The 17,883-nt window shown below is 43.9% G+C and overlaps 1 protein-coding gene across 1 annotated transcript in view; it reads right to left on the reverse strand.

Annotated features, from left to right (window-relative positions):
* The window catches only part of MARCHF4 (membrane associated ring-CH-type finger 4), a 102,144-nt gene that overhangs the window by 43,705 nt on the left and 40,556 nt on the right, over positions 1 to 17,883 (reverse strand). The window contains exon 2 of the mRNA XM_069732684.1: positions 309 to 470. Within this exon, the coding sequence (XP_069588785.1) occupies positions 309 to 470 (162 nt within the window). The remainder of the gene's footprint in view (positions 1 to 308; positions 471 to 17,883) is intronic.

Raw genomic sequence — 17,883 nt, forward strand, 5'->3', positions numbered from 1 at the left:
AAACAGTGATCTTATCAAAACTACAGCAAGCCAGCCCAGTGATACATCGCTGGAATCAGGGTCTCTGCACCTACATTAGGATTCCCTTTGAAACGTGTAAAAGCAGTTTTATTAAACTTTGCTAGAACTTTGTGGAAATCACAGCATATAAAACGAAGAAAAACAAACGTTCTAACACCAACAAGAAAAAATAATACAATTAAATAAAGGTAAATAAATAATAATAATGTGTAAAACTCCTAACAGGAGTGGCTAAGACCTGAACTAAGGAGTGGGGTCATCAGCGCGCCCGGCCGGGGATCACCTACCTTTACCTGAAGAGGGTTCTTTGTACTTATGGCAATGACGTGGTACTTGTAATAACACAGCTCACAACTCCAGGACCCCCGCTCACTTATCCACTTGACCAGGCAGGGCTGGTGTGTGCAACGCACCGACCCATCACAACGACATGGACTCAGCAGCTCCCCCTGCAGGAGAGAAACAGAATTACTCTCATAAAAAATGACACGCTTATCTCACCGGGGCAGCCCTCCAGATACAGACCGCTGAGCTACGCCGAATAGTATAACATTACTTTCCAACAACATGTAAACTTTAATAGAATACAAATATGTATCAATTCCTGAGCAGATGATACATGCAGCCACATCCTCCTCCAGCACCTCCACAGCCAGGAATGGCTGATAACAAAAAACAGTAGCTTGTCTGTAAGGCCTCTTTCACACTTCAGTCTTTTGGCGTCAGTCACTACCGACATAGTGACGGATTGACGGATCCGTCACAATTGTTGCGAAAACGGTTCTAACGGATCCGTTTTTTTGACGGATCCGTTACTTGGGGGTTGTCTGGGAGAAGTATCTACTTTTTGGAGCATGCGCAATTGAAAAAACGGATTGGGGCGACGGATCCGCCGAAAAAACGGTTGCGGCGGATCCGTCGCCCATAGGCGCCCATTCTATGGAATGGCGGACGCGACGGATCCGTCGCGATCCGCCATTTCGGCGTTGACAAAAAACGTTCCAATGTCCGTCTATTTTCAGAAAACGTCCGCCAAATGTCGACGGATCCGTCGCATGGCGGATGGAACGGACGACCATCCGTCACAATCCGTCACTAATGCAAGTCTATGGGAAAATAACGGATCCGTAAAAAAAAATGACGGATCCGTTATTTGAGGAAAATGGCGGTTTTAGACTGACGCCAAATAACTGAAGTGTGAAAGAGGCCTAACTGATAACGGACTCTGAGTGTACTATCCCTTTAAAAAGCAATCCATTAACAGTCCCAAACAGGATTCTTAAAGGGCACATACAACCTGAATACAGAAGTGCAGGCCCGGAGGTTAGAGGGATTTATACGCGGTCACTATCCAGGTCTCCGACTTACGGATTCTTTTAACTACTTCATAAATGGTTTCATTTTAATAATTAAGTTCTGAAACTTTCTAAAAACTGTAAAATATGAATTATTTATATTTTTAAAGCCTCATTAATTCCAAGGTGCTGGGCATTTGATATAAGTTCATGATTTTTCTTCTTGCTTTATATGTATGGAACACTTGTTTCCATCCACCAGATGTTGATTCCTGGCCTAATGCGTGTTGATATGATATTGGGTCCGTGGTAAGTTTACTATCAGAATTTATAGCTAAGGCTAAGTTCACACTAGGCGTTTAGCGGTTTTCTTTTTTTTTTTTAAACAGAAAAACCCGATCTCTTGGCAAGAAAGAAGCTGCAGAAAATAAAAATCATGTTTTTCTTGGTTTCTCTTGCGATTTTTTTTGCGCCGGTTTTGGCATGCTAGATTAGTCTCTTGTGCATGCTGGTAAAGAATGAGGTTTTGGCACAAAAAACGCTGCAAAAAATTATTCCTGCGTTTTGATGCATTTTTTCACTACCTATTCAAGTCAATGGGTGAGAAGTGCTGAAAAAAAAAGCTCAAAGAAGTGACCTTGTCCTAAAAACCAAGCTAAGCACAAAATACTGGTGACAACAAATACCAAGCTGTGTGCAGATTTCTGAAATCTCATAGGGCTTCGCCGGGACTGTAAAACGCAGCTGAAAATTAGCATTAAAAAAAACGCCCAGTGTGAACTTAGACAATTCTTTATGTGAACTCTTAGGCCATCTAGAGAAATCCTTAAAGTTACGGTACTTGAATCCAACTGATTTGTGCGGACACATGAGCGCCTCCATCGTCTATCATTTCACACACAATAATCTGCCATAATACCGCCACATAGAGTAGAAATCATGCTGCTATACAGAACCCAAATGTCACCACTGAACTCTGAAAAGTACCTAATTAATACACCTATAGACATGTGCAGCAGAACTAGAAAGTGTACAAATCACATTACGGAGAAGTGCCCAACAACCACGTGCAGGATGAAGGATTTCCCACTCACCAAATGTGATGAAACGCTTCTTTATTATTACATCAGAAATGACTCCCTCCGTAACCATACTCCCGAAACTAACACATAGAACAAGAATCAACCATCTGATAATGGAGCATCCAAATACATTTGTAGTATATGTACAATGTTTGGAAGTTATCGGCACATACGCCACATGGTGCTCAGAGAAGTACCCGCAGATAGCGAAGCTCTACCTGCATTTTATCAGTTGCTTCAATCCATGAAAAACCGAATAAGGTCTTAATAATGCTGCTGTACAAACGTGTCCTATGGCCCCCAATATCAGTGTATGAAAGAGCTCTGAGTAGGGCCAAATGATTGCCCCCAAAAACGCGCCCCCTGACGAAGCCAACGCGAAACGCGCGTTGGGGCTGTGCTGTGTGACCATCTGCTGCCTGCTATATGGGTAAGGAAGACTACCAGGAATTACGTTACATTTGATGTCAGATAGACAATAATATTTGGTCCTGGGGGTCTTTTTCTTGTCCCATTAAAAATGATAGTAGCACTAAGCACCTTATTTATGTTATGGCAGTGAGTGGCTGATCACACAGGTCTGGTACCGTTGTTGCTTTGCCTTGCTGAGCGTGTTATGTTAGATATATGGTATTTTATTATGATTGTTATTAATATTGAAGATTAATAAAATTGATATATTTTTATATACTAAATTGGACTTGAACTCCGTTTGTGTATATGGTTAATTGCCCCCAAAAAGTAGCAAAAATATAGTCACCAAATCATGAATGGGCATCACCTGTAATGTGGTGATCAAGGACCGTGCTGGAGCAGCCGCATGATGTAAAGGAAATAAGCGGCTCAAGTACCCCAGAAGGAAGATGTTAAGCTGAACAACCCTGAGGAAGTGTCTAGTGTAGACACGAAACGCGCGTCGGGGCTACCCGCCATCTTTTGGGGCTGACTGCCATCTTGTTGATTTTGTGCACAATTTTGGGTAAGTCTTGCCTTTAATTCATAATCTAACCTCCCTTGTTTTGTGGGCAATTAGACCATTATACTTTATTTGGCTAGACTTACCTTGTACTATGCTTGCATCTAGTTAAATCTCTGGGCAGATGCATTACTTCATGATTTACTACCGTGTGCACACTACTATTATATACATTCCTATGTGTCCATCCTGATTGACAATTTTATGGTGTGTTTTTTGATTATCTTTAATAAATTTTGTACTTTTTTACTCTTTAATTGGCTACTCCAATTTTTCTCCTGTTTATTACCGTACATTACAGGTGATGCTCGTTCATGATTTGGTGACTATATTTTTGCAACTTTTTGGGGGCAATCATTTGGCCCTACTCAGAGCTCTTTCATACACTGATATTGGGGGGCCATAGGACATGTGTGTACAGCAGCATTATTAAGACCTTATTCGGTTTTTCATGGATTGAAGCAACTGATATAATGCAGGTAGAGCTTCGCTATCTGCGGGTACTTCTCTGAGCACCATGTGGCGTATGTGCCGATAACTTCCAAACATTGTACATATATTACAAATGTATTTGGATGCTCCACTATCATATGGTTGTTTCTTGTTCTATGTGTTAGTTTCAGGAGTATGGTTACGGAGGGAGTCATTTTTGTATGTTTTTAATTGTTTTGTTCCTCGTGTTACCAATAAAGCTTATACTTTTTCACTTTATTGTTGGTGGTGTGCAAATGGTATAGTGGCTTCTTTTCTTGCGTTCTCATTATTCCCTATATCAGCCACTGTATTTGCACCCCCATTACTTATTTATATATCATTGTGGTGCGCCAGCCAACATATTTGGTTCATTTATTATTACATCAGGTTACAGCAAGTGGAAAAACAGCAACTCATGTGCGGTGACGGCTGCTTCACACTCACTAGTGCTTCTACGGCACTACTGTATATGTAGCACTGCCATATAGCGCAATGTATTGTATAGATCACATTACCCAGTGTTAAATAATACCACCATACTGTACTAACACGAATCCTTACGTGATACTAATACTGCTGTTCAAAACCAAAATAGTACCGCCATATAGTACCCTGCATGGTGGGCGTAGTAAAGGGGTAAAGAAGTGTTTTATAAATCACTAGATGCTGGCCTGATTCTAACGCATCGGGTATTCTAGAATATGCATGTCCACATAGTATATTGCCCAGCCACGTAGTGTATTGCCCAGTCATGTAGTATATTGTCCAGCCACGTAGTATATTGTCCAGCCACGTAGTATATTGCCCAGTCACGTAGTATATTGTCCAGTCACGTAGTATATTGCCCAGCCACGTAGTGTATTGCCCAGTCATGTAGTATATTGCCCAGCCACGTAGTATATTGTCCAGCCACGTAGTATATTGTCCAGTCACGTAGTATATTGCCCAGTCACGTAGTATATTGCCCAGCCACGTAGTATATTGCCCAGTCACGTAGTATATTGCCCAGTCACATAGTATATTGCCCAGCCACGTAGTATATTGCCCAGTCACGTAGTATATTGTCCAGTCACATAGTATATTGCCCAGTCACGTAGTATATTGCCCAGTCACATAGTATATTGCCCAGTCACATAGTATATTGTCCAGTCACGTAGTATATTGTCCAGTCACATAGTATATTGCCCAGTCACGTAGTATATTGCCCAGTCACATAGTATATTGCCCAGTCACATAGTATATTGCCCAGTCACATAGTATATTGCCCAGCCACATAGTATATTGTCCAGTCACGTAGTATATTGTCCAGTCACGTAGTATATTGCCCAGCCACGTAGTATATTGCCCAGCCACGTAGTATATTGTCCAGTCACGTAGTATATTGTCCAGTCACATAGTATATTGCCCAGTCACATAGTATATTGTCCAGTCACGTAGTATATTGTCCAGTCACGTAGTATATTGCCCAGTCACATAGTATATTGCCCAGCCACATAGTATATTGTCCAGTCACGTAGTATATTGTCCAGTCACGTAGTATATTGCCCAGCCACGTAGTATATTGCCCAGCCACGAAGTATATTGTCCAGTCACGTAGTATATTGCCCAACCACGTAGTATATTGCCCAGTCACGTAGTATATTGCCCAGTCACGTAGTATATTGTCCAGTCACGTAGTATATTGTCCAGTCACATAGTATATTGCCCAGTCACGTAGTATATTGCCCAGCCACGTAGTATATTGCCCAGTCACGTAGCACAGTGGGGGCAAAAAAGTATTTAGTCAGTCAGCAATAGTGCAAGTTCCACCACTTAAAAAGATGAGAGGCGTCTGTAATTTACATCATAGGTAGACCTCAACTATGGGAGACAAACTGAGAAAAAAAAATCCAGAAAATCACATTGTCTGTTTTTTTAACATTTTAGTTGCATATTATGGTGGAAAATAAGTATTTGGTCAGAAACAAAATTTCATCTCAATACTTTGTAATATATCCTTTGTTGGCAATGACAGAGGTCAAACGTTTTCTGTAAGTCTTCACAAGGTTGCCACACACTGTTGTTGGTATGTTGGCCCATTCCTCCATGCAGATCTCCCCTAGAGCAGTGATGTTTTTGGCTTTTCGCTTGGCAACACGGACTTTCAACTCCCTCCAAAGGTTTTCTATAGGGTTGAGATCTGGAGACTGGCTAGGCCACTCCAGGACCTTGAAATGCTTCTTACGAAGGCACTCCTACGTTGCCCTGGCGGTGTGCTTTGGATCATTGTCATATTGAAAGACCCAGCCACGTTTCATCTTCAATGCCCTTGCTGATGGAAGGAGGTTTGCACTCAAAATCTCACGATACATGGCCCCATTCATTCTTTCATGTACCCGGATCAGTCGTCCTGGCCCCTTTGCAGAGAAACAGCCCCAAAGCATGATGTTTCCACCACCATGCTTTACAGTAGGTATGGTGTTTGATGGATGCAACTCAGTATTCTTTTTCCTCCAAACACGACAAGTTGTGTTTCTACCAAACAGTTCCAGTTTGGTTTCATCAAACCATAGGACATTCTCCCAAAACTCCTCTGGATCATCCAAATGCTCTCTAGCAAACTTCAGACGGGCCCGCACATGTACTGGCTTAAGCATTGGGACACATCTGGCACTGCAGGATCTGAGTCCATGGTGGCGTAGTGTGTTACTTATGGTAGGCCTTGTTACATTAGTCCCAGCTCTCTGCAGTTCATTCACTAGGTCCCCCCGCGTGGTTCTGGGATTTTTGCTCACCGTTCTTGTGATCATTCTGACCCCACGGGGTGGGATTTTGCGTGGAGCCCCAGATCGAGGGAGATTATCAGTGGTCTTGTATGTCTTCCATTTTCTAATTATTGCTCCCACTGTTGATTTCTTCACTCCAAGCTGGTTGGCTATTGCACATTCAGTCTTCCCAGCCTGGTGCAGGGCTACAATTTTGTTTCTGGTGTCCTTTGACAGCTCTTTGGTCTTCACCATAGTGGAGTTTGGAGTCAGACTGTTTGAGGGTGTGCACAGGTGTCTTTTTATACTGATAACAAGTTTAAACAGGTGCCATTACTACAGGTAATGAGTGGAGGAAGGAGGAGACTCTTAAAGAAGAAGTTACAGGTCTGTGAGAGCCAGAAATCTTGATTGTTTGTTTCTGACCAAATACTTATTTTCCACCATAATATGCAAAAAAAATGATTAAAAAAAACAGACAATGTGATTTTCTGGATTTTTTTCTCAGTTTGTCTCCCATAGTTGAGGTCTACCTATGATGTAAATTACAGACGCCTCTCATCTTTTTAAATGGTGGAACTTGCACTATTGCTGACTGACTAAATACTTTTTTGCCCCACTGTATATTGTCCAGTCATGTAGTATATTGTCCAGTCACGTAGTATATTGTCCAGTCACATAGTATATTGCCCAGTCACATAGTATATTGTCCAGTCACGTAGTATATTGTCCAGTCACGTAGTATATTGCCCAGCCACGTAGTATATTGTCCAGTCACGTAGTATATTGCCCAGTCACGTAGTATATTGCCCAGTCACATAGTATATTGTCCAGTCACGTAGTATATTGTCCAGTCACGTAGTATATTGCCCAGCCACGTAGTATATTGTCCAGTCACGTAGTATATTGCCCAGCCCACGTAGTATACAGCACAGACACGTAGTATATTGCCCAGTCACGTAGTATATTGCCCAGCCACGTACAGTGGGGCAAAAAAGTATTTAGTCAGTCAGCAATAGTGCAAGTTCCACCACTTAAAAAGATGAGAGGCGTCTGTAATTTACATCATAGGTAGACCTCAACTATGGGAGACAAACTGAGAAAAAAAATCCAGAAAATCACATTGTCTGTTTTTTTTAACATTTTATTTGCATATTATGGTGGAAAATAAGTATTTGGTCAGAAACAAAATTTCATCTCAATACTTTGTAATATATCCTTTGTTGGCAATGACAGAGGTCAAACGTTTTCTGTAAGTCTTCACAAGGTTGCCACACACTGTTGTTGGTATGTTGGCCCATTCCTCCATGCAGATCTCCTCTAGAGCAGTGATGTTTTTGGCTTTTCTCTTGGCAACACGGACTTTCAACTCCCTCCAAAGGTTTTCTATAGGGTTGAGATCTGGAGACTGGCTAGGCCACTCCAGGACCTTGAAATGCTTCTTACGAAGCCACTCCTTCGTTGCCCTGGCAGTGTGCTTTGGATCATTGTCATGTTGAAAGACCCAGCCACGTTTCATCTTCAATGCCCTTGCTGATGGAAGGAGGTTTGCACTCAAAATCTCACGATACATGGCCCCATTCATTCTTTCATGTACCCGGATCAGTCGTCCTGGCCCCTTTGCAGAGAAACAGCCCCAAAGCATGATGTTTCCACCACCATGCTTTACAGTAGGTATGGTGTTTGATGGATGCAACTCAGTATTCTTTTTCCTCCAAACACGATAAGTTGTGTTTCTACCAAACAGTTCCAGTTTGGTTTCATCAGACCATAGGACATTCTCCCAAAACTCCTCTGGATCATCCAAATGCTCTCTAGCAAACTTCAGACGGGCCCGGACATGTCCTGGCTTAAGCAGTGGGACACGTCTGGCACTGCAGGATCTGAGTCCATGGTGGCGTAGTGTGTTACTTATGGTAGGCCTTGTTACATTGGTCCCAGCTCTCTGTAGTTCATTCACTAGGTCCCCCCGCGTGGTTCTGGGATTTTTGCTCACCGTTCTTGTGATCATTCTGACCCCACGGGGTGGGATTTTGCGTGGAGTCCCAGATCGAGTGAGATTATCAGTGGTCTTGTATGTCTTCCATTTTCTAATTATTGCTCCCACTGTTGATTTCTTCACTCCAAGCTGGTTGGCTATCGCAGATTCAGTCTTCCCAGCCTGGTACAGGGCTACAATTTTGTTTCTGGTGTCCTTTGACAGCTCTTTGGTCTTCACCATAGTGGAGTTTGGAGTCAGACTGTTTGAGGGTGTGCACAGGTGTCTTTTTATACTGATAACAAGTTTAAACAGGTGCCATTACTACAGGTAATGAGTGGAGGAAAGAGGAGACTCTTAAAGAAGAAGTTACAGGTCTGTGAGAGCCAGGAATCTTGATTGTTTGTTTCTGACCAAATACTTATTTTCCACCATAATATGCAAATAAAATGTTAAAAAAACAGACAATGTGATTTTCTGGATTTTTTTTTCTCAGTTTGTCTCCCATAGTTGAGGTCTACCTATGATGTAAATTACAGACGCCTCTCATCTTTTTAAGTGGTGGAACTTGCACTATTGCTGACTGACTAAATACTTTTTTGCCCCACTGTAGTATATTGCCCAGTCACATAGTATATTGCCCAGCCATGTAGTATATTGCCCAGTCATGTAGTATATTGTCCAGCCACGTAGTATATTGCCCAGTCACGTAGTATATTGCCCAGCCACGTAGTATATTGCCCAGTCAAGTAGTATATTGCCCAGTCACGTAGTATATTGCCCAGTCACGTAGTATATTGCCCAGCCACGTAGTATATTGCCCAGTCACGTAGTATATTGCCCAGCCACGTAGTATATTGCCCAGCCACGTAGTATATTGCCCAGTCACGTAGTATATTGCCCAGCCACGTAGTATATTGCCCAGCCACGTAGTATATTGCCCAGTCACGTAGTATATTGCCCAGTCACGTAGTATATTGCCCAGCCACGTAGTATATTGTCCAGCCACGTAGTATATTGCCCAGTCACGTAGTATATTGCCCAGCCCACGTAGTATACAGCACAGACACGTAGTATATTGCCCAGTCACGTAGTATATTGTCCAGCCACGTAGTATACTGCCCAGTCACGTAGTATATTGTCCAGTCACGTAGTATATTGCCCAGCCCACGTAGTATACAGCACAGACACGTAGTATATTGCCCAGTCACGTAGTATATTGCCCAGCCACGTAGTATATTGCCCAGTCACATAGTATATTGTCCAGTCACGTAGTATATTGCCCAGCCACGTAGTATATTGTCCAGTCACGTAGTATATTGCCCAGCCACATAGTATATTGCCCAGTCACGTAGTATATTGTCCAGTCACGTAGTATATTGCCCAGTCACGTAGTATATTGCCCAGCCACGTAGTATATTGCCCAGTCATGTAGTATATTGCCCAGCCACGTAGTATATTGCCCAGTCACATAGTATATTGTCCAGTCACGTAGTATATTGCCCAGCCACGTAGTATATTGCCCAGTCACAAAGTATATTGTCCAGTCACGTAGTATATTGCCCAGCCACGTAGTATATTGTCCAGCCACGTAGTATATTGCCCAGCCACGTAGTATATTGTCCAGTCACGTAGTATATTGCCCAGCCACGTAGTATATTGTCCAGCCACGTAGTATATTGCCCAGTCACGTAGTATATTGCCCAGCCCACGTAGTATATTGCCCAGTCACATAGTATATTGTCCAGTCACGTAGTATATTGTCCAGTCACGTAGTATATTGTCCAGCCACGTAGTATATTGCCCAGTCACATAGTATATTGTCCAGTCACGTAGTATATTGTCCAGTCACGTAGTATATTGCCCAGCCACGTAGTATATTGTCCAGCCACGTAGTATATTGCCCAGTCACGTAGTATATTGCCCAGCCACGTAGTATATTGCCCAGTCACGTAGTATATTGCCCAGTCACGTAGTATATTGCCCAGTCACGTAGTATATTGCCCAGTCACATAGTATATTGCCCAGTCACGTAGTATATTGTCCAGTCACGTAGTATATTGCCCAGTCACGTAGTATATTGCCCAGCCACGTAGTATATTGCCCAGCCACGTAGTATATTGCCCAGCCACGTAGTATATTGTCCAGCCACGTAGTATATTGCCCAGCCACGTAGTATATTGCCCAGCCAAGTAGTATATTGCCCAGTTACGTAGTATATTGCCCAGTCACGTAGTATATTGCCCAGTCACGTAGTATATTGCCCAGTCACGTAGTATATTGCCCAGTCACGTAGTATATTGCCCAGTCACGTAGTATATTGCCCAGTCACGTATATTGCCCAGTCACGTAGTATATTGCCCAGTCACGTAGTATATTGCCGAGCCACGTAGTATATTGCCCAGTCACGTAGTATACAGCACAGCCACGTAGTATATTTGACAGTCATGTAGTATACTGCCCAGTCACGTAGTATACTGCCCAGTCACGTAGTATATTGCCCAGTCACGTAGTATATTGCCCAGTCACGTAGTATATTGCCCAGCCACGTAGTATATTGCCCAGTCACGTAGTATACAGCACAGCCACGTAGTATATTGCCCAGTCACGTAGTATATTGCCCAGTCACGTAGTATATTGCCCAGCCACGTAGTATATTGCCCAGTCACGTAGTATATTGCCCAGTCACGTAGTATATTTCCCAGTCACGTAGTATATTTCCCAGCCACGTAGTAAATTGCCCAGTCACGTAGTATACAGCACAGCCACGTAGTATATTTGACAGTCATGTAGTATACTGCCCAGTCACGTAGTATATTGCCCAGCCACGTAGTATATTGCCCAGCTACGTAGCATATTGCCCAGCCACATAGTATATTGCCCAGTCACGTAGTATACAGCAGAGCCACGTAGTATATTTGACAGTCATGTAGCATACTGCCCAGCCACATAGTATATTGCCCAGTCACGTAGTATATTGCCCAGCCACGTAGTATATTGCCCAGTCACGTAGTATATTGCCCAGTCACGTAGTATACAGCACAGCCACGTAGTATATTGGCCAGTCATGTAGTATACTGCACAGCCACGTAGTATATTGCCCAGCCACATAGTATATTGCCCAGCCACATAGTATATTGCCCAGTCACATAGTATATTGCCCAGTCACATAGTATATTGCCCAGTCACATAGTATATTGCCCAGCCACGTAGTATATTGCCCAGCTACGTAGTATATTGCCCAGCCACGTAGTATATTGTCCAGCCACGTAGTATATTGCCCAGCCACGTAGTATATTGCCCAGTCACGTAGTATATTGCCCAGTCACGTTGTATATTGCCCAGTCACGTAGTATATTGCCCAGCCACGTAGTATATTGCCCAGTTACGTAGTATATTGCCCAGCCACGTAGTATATTGACCAGCCACGTAGTATATTGACCAGCCACATAGTATATTGCCCAGTCACGTAGTATATTCCCCAGCCACGTAGTATATTGCCCAGTTACGTAGTATATTGCCCAGCCACGTAGTATATTGCCCAGCCACGTAGTATATTGCCCAGCCACGTAGTATATTGTCCAGCCACGTAGTATATTGCCCAGCCACGTAGTATATTGCCCAGCCATGTAGTATATTGACCAGCCACGTAGTATATTGCCCAGCCACGTAGTATATTGCCCAGCCACGTAGTATATTGCCCAGCCATGTATAATATTGCCCAGCCACGTATGTAACAGGTTAAAAAAAATATATATATATATATATACTCACCTTACGAGGGCCCCTTGTAGTCCTGGCGCCTGTGTGCGGTGCACGCGGCAGCTTACGGTCCCAGGGTTGGTATGAGCGCATGAGCTGTGATGACGTCGTGGTCACATGACCGTGACGTCATGGCAGGTCCTTCTCGCATAGCATCCTTCCACCGGAACCTGCCGCTTGCACTGCCGAGGACAGGACGACAAGTCGGAGGGTGAGAATAATGTTTTTTTTAATTATTATTTGTAACAGTAGATCTTTTTACTATTGATGCTGCACATGCAGCATCAATAGTAAAAAGTTGGTCACACAGGGTTAATAGCAGCGTTAATGGAGTGCGTCACACCGCGCTCCGGAAACGCTGGAATTAACCCTGTGTGAGCGGTGACTGGAGGGGAGTATGGAGCGGGCACTGACTGCGGGGAGGAAAGAGCGGCCATGTTGCCGCCGGACTGCGCCCATCGCTGATTGGTCGTGGCAATGGTCGTGGGCGTTTTGCCACGACCAATCAGCGACTTGGATTCCATGACAGACAGAGGCCGCGACCAATGAATATCCGTAACAGAAAGAAAGACGGAAGTGACCCTTAGACAATTATACAGTAGATGAGGATATGCCGTAAATGCCTGGAAGAAGAGTCCTACCAGTGAAGCCCAGCCAGCCGGGGTCCCTGGCCTCCCCAGACCTATGATGTGCAGGCCATAACGCTACCGTCCGAGCCCGCCATCAGGAAATACCTGGGCTTTGTAAAGCAGACATGAGGGAAATGTCGTTTATTAATGTTTTTTGTGGCGTGTGACTATATGGATTAAGGGGATAATCATTCAAAGTTTGAAAATTCCAATTTGTTTTTAATTTTTGTCAAATTTCTGATTTTTTTTATTAAAAAACGCAAAACATATCTAACTAAATGTACCATTATCATAACGTATGATGTGTCACTGATAAACAATCTCAAAATCAATGGGAAATGGTGAAGCATTGTAGAGTTATTACTACATAAAGTGACATGTCAGATTTAAAAAAAATTGGCCCGGTCACTAAGTGGGTTAAAACAGCACCACCACTATACAAAGGCCACCTGTGGTACTGCACCTCATTAACTGTAACGACGCTATTAAATGTGATACATTGTTCACTAAACACACAGTGATGACGATTCATCCATCAATAGGGGAGGAAAACACCCCCCATATAATTAGGTATTCTGGCAGACGGGGATATGAGTGGGGCAAGCCAAAATCTGCTCCCTACAATACATTAGGAAAGCCCCACGACTGTCCGCCCTGCGCTGTAATAAGCTGGGCAGAGATATAATTGGATTGCAATATTCCTCATCCCCAGCGCCATCTCCAGCCGATGAACCAGAAGACAAAGGCAAATCAAACTGACAAGCAAATCACGGGCACGGCGCCCGCACTTATTCCACCGAATGACTCCAGGCAATCTCTGCCTCACTGCAATCATCAAATTGGCCAGCACCGTCCCCTGATCAGTGACTCATGCAGAAAGTGGTCAGACTGGGGGAGGGGAGAATATGCACTGACTGTATACAGGACAGTGTATACAGGACACCTGCAGCATCTCACGGTCTCCAGCAGCCCTAGTGCAAGAACGGTATAGTATATGGGCCCCTCTGTGTCGGTGATAGGACCTGCTTGCTGATTTGGAGGGGATAATAGCCCCCTTACCTCTTGGGCCCTTATGTGGCTGCAGATTGCACCAATTCTATGTCCACCCCAGGTCTGTGATCGGCCACAGGATCAGCACACTCCTCTCCTGAAATGCTCTGTGCTGCTGCAGGGCCCCGTATAACAGGCTGTCTGTACCCCGTCCTCACAGTAAGGCCCCGTCCTATGCAGCCTGGTCCTCAGTGTGATCATCATATGAGTAGAGGTCACTGCACCCCACAGCATACTGACTTCTAAAATACTCTGTGCTGCTGGGGTTCCTACTTCCTCCTCTATGTAACTTTTAGTCTGTGACCATTGATAGGACCAGCACATTCCTCTGCTGAAATACTCTGCACAGCTGGAAGCTCAGACCCTTCCCTTACTCACCTCTTTCTATATGACCTCCCACAAGGTCCTCTGCTGAAATACTCTGTACCGCTGAAAGCTCAGATCCTTCCCTTACTCACCTCTTTCTATATGACCTCCCACAAGGTCCTCTGCTGAAATACTCTGTACCGCTGAAAGCTCAGATCCTTCCCTTACGCACCTCTTTCTATATCAGGGGTGTCAAACTGCATTCCTCGAGGGCTGCAAACAGGTCATGTTATCAGGATTTCCTTGTACTGCACAGGTGATAATTTAATCACCTACACAAATAATGAGTTGGTGATTAAATTATCACCTGTGCAGTACAAGGAAATCCTGAAAACATGACCTGTTTGCAGCCCTCGAGGAATGCAGTTTGACACCCTTGTTCTATATGACCTCCCACATGGTCCTCTGCTGAAATACTTTGTGCTGCTATTTCCACTGTGTCACTCTTTAGGCTACGTTCACATTTGCGTTGTGCGGGGCTGCGTCGGCGACGCACCGCACAACGCAAACAAAAACGCAACAAAACGCACGCTAAAACGCCGCGTTTTGCGACGCATGCGTCCTTTTTTGCCGAAATTTGGACGCAAAAAAAATGCAACTTGCTGCGTTTTCTGCGCCCAACGCTTGCGGCAAAAAAAACGCATGCGTCGCAAAACGCAGCACAACGCATGTCCATGCGCCCCCCATGTTAAATATAGGGGCGCATGACCCATGCATCGCCGTTGCTGCGCCCGACGCAACCACGCAAAACGCTAATGTGAACGTTTATCTTTACCTCCCATTTCACTCTTGTCCTGAAATACTCTGTGCTGTGCTCCTTCCACTGTGTAATTCAGCGTGCAATCTCCCACTTGCCTCCATCCCCTCCTCCCATCGTGGCGCTGACACAGTCACAGCCGATTCTCACCACCATTGGGAAGAGGTCACTGCCCACCCATTCCACTCCTGAAATCCTCTGTGCCCCTTGGATCAGGTTCCATTAGTGATCGCCCACTTATCTTATTCCTTCCTCATGCCATGATCATTGCAGTCATTTCCTGAGATACTGCTGCTGCTGCTGCTGCGGTCATCTACTATATAAAGCTGAATGTGTGTGTGTGTATGTATGTATGTATGTATGTGTGTATGTGTGTATGTCCGGGATTGGCATCTGCACCGTCGCAGCTACAGCCACAAAATTTTGCACAGTCACACGTCTGGACCCCGAGAGCGTCATAGGCTATATTGTGAGGCGAAATTTTAACCCCGCGCGTTCCAATTCGCCAAACAATTTTGCCCCTATCTACATAATGGGGAAAAAAGTGAAAGGAAAAGTGTTGGAGGCGTCGTAGCTACAGCCACAAAATATTGCAGTCACACGTCTGGACCCTGAGAGCGTCATAGGCTATGTTGTGAGGTGAAATTTTAACCCCACGCTTTCCAATTCACCAAATAATTTTGCCCCTATCTACATAATGGGGAAAAAAGTGAAAGGAAAAGTGTTGGAGGCGTCGCAGCTACAGCCACAAAATATTGCAGTCACACGTCTGGACCCTGAGAGCATCATAGGCTATGTTGTGAGGTGAAATTTTAACCCCACGCTTTCCAATTCACCAAATAATTTTGCCCCTATCTACATAATGGGGAAAAAAGTGAAAGGAAAAGTGTTTGAGGCGTCGCAGCCACAGCCACAAAATTTTGCACAGTCACACGTCTGGACCCTGAGAGCGTCATAGGCTATGTTGTGAGGTGAAATTTTAACCCCGCGCTTTCCAATTCACCAAACAATTTTGCCCCTATCTACATAATGGGGAAAAAGTGAAAGGAAAAGTGTTGGAGGCAAATTGACAGCTGCCAGATGTGAACAAGGGGGACTTAAAGAATGAGAGCGATGGCGCCAAAGAGTATATACCGTACAGTTGCTAAGGTGGGGCCCGACATGGGATACTCACCACACATGGGGATATGAACACACACAAAATGCGCCACACACTACCACGTGCTTGAACACATATTACCCTCAGCACACATTTCACCACACATACACCAACCTCGCCACATAAAAGTCGAAACACAAAAGTAGCCGCTCAAAACTCGCCACGCGCAAAACTCGCCACATGCAAAAACTAGGCTCACGCAAAACTCGCCACAAGTGCAAAACTCACCTCATGGAAAACTCGCCACACGCAAAACTTGCACACGCGGAAAAATTGCCACATGTACAAAAGTTGCAGCACATGCAAAAGTTGCCTCACACACAGCTTGCACATACTCAAAAGGCACCACACATAAAACTCGCCATGCGCAAAACTCGCCATGCGCAAAACTTGCTGCACACAACTTGCTACACTAACCTGTCACATGCAACTCGACACACAAAAAGTTGCTACATGCATGTTGCCACACAAAACTCATCTCACAAAAGTCGCTACATGCATGTCGCTACACGCAACTCAACACACACAACTTGACAAACGAAACTCGCCCTAAAACACACACAAGTCTGGTATTATCCTTCAAAAATAAAAATTAGATTAATAAGCAGACAAACTACAAGAGCAACAAATGTACCATATAGGAAATACGGCAGCTGTCAGTCACATGACCTGTCTATTATGTGTATGTGTGAGCTAATATATACTGCCAGGGGGAGGGCTTCTTCCTGTTGGCTGGGGATTTATCAGGCTGCCAATTTAGCTTACAAATACTGAGGTAAAAATACTGAGCAAATAATGTGTGAACGAGGTCTAATACAGGAGGAGATGACACACAGGTATATACTATATACAGGGGAGATGACACACAGATATATACTATATACAAGAGAGATGACACACAGGTATATACTATATAGAGGAGATGACATACAGGTACATACTATACACAGGAGGAGATGACACACAGGTATATACTATATACAGGAGCAGATGACCTACAGGTATATACTATATACAGAAGGAGATGACATACAGGTATATGCTATATATAGAAAATGACATACAGGTATATACTATATACAGGAGGAGATGACACACAGATATATACTATATACAGGGGAGATGACACACAGGTATATACTATATACAGGAGGAGATGACATACAGGTATATACTATATATAGAAGGAGATGACATACAGGTATATACTATATATAGGAGGAGATGACATACAGGTATATACTATATATAGGAGGAGATGACATACAGGTATATACTATATACAGGGGAGATGACACACAGCAGGTATATTATATATACAGGGGAGATGACATACAGGTATATACTATATACTGGAGATGACATACAGGTGTATACTATATATAAGGGAGATGACAAACATGTATATACTGAGGTGAAAATGAAAAGGTGTGAGTGCAAAATGAGAGGAGTGAGGGAAAATAGTGGAGTGATCGGAAAATGACAGATGTGAGGTCGAAATGACAAGTGTTAGGGGGGAATGAGAGGAGTGAGGAGGAAAATGAGAGGTGTAAGGGAGAAAATTAGAGATATGAGGGGGAAAATGAAAGA

Source organism: Ranitomeya imitator, chromosome 7, assembly GCF_032444005.1.
Source record: "Ranitomeya imitator isolate aRanImi1 chromosome 7, aRanImi1.pri, whole genome shotgun sequence".
NCBI classification, from domain to species: domain Eukaryota; kingdom Metazoa; phylum Chordata; class Amphibia; order Anura; family Dendrobatidae; genus Ranitomeya; species Ranitomeya imitator.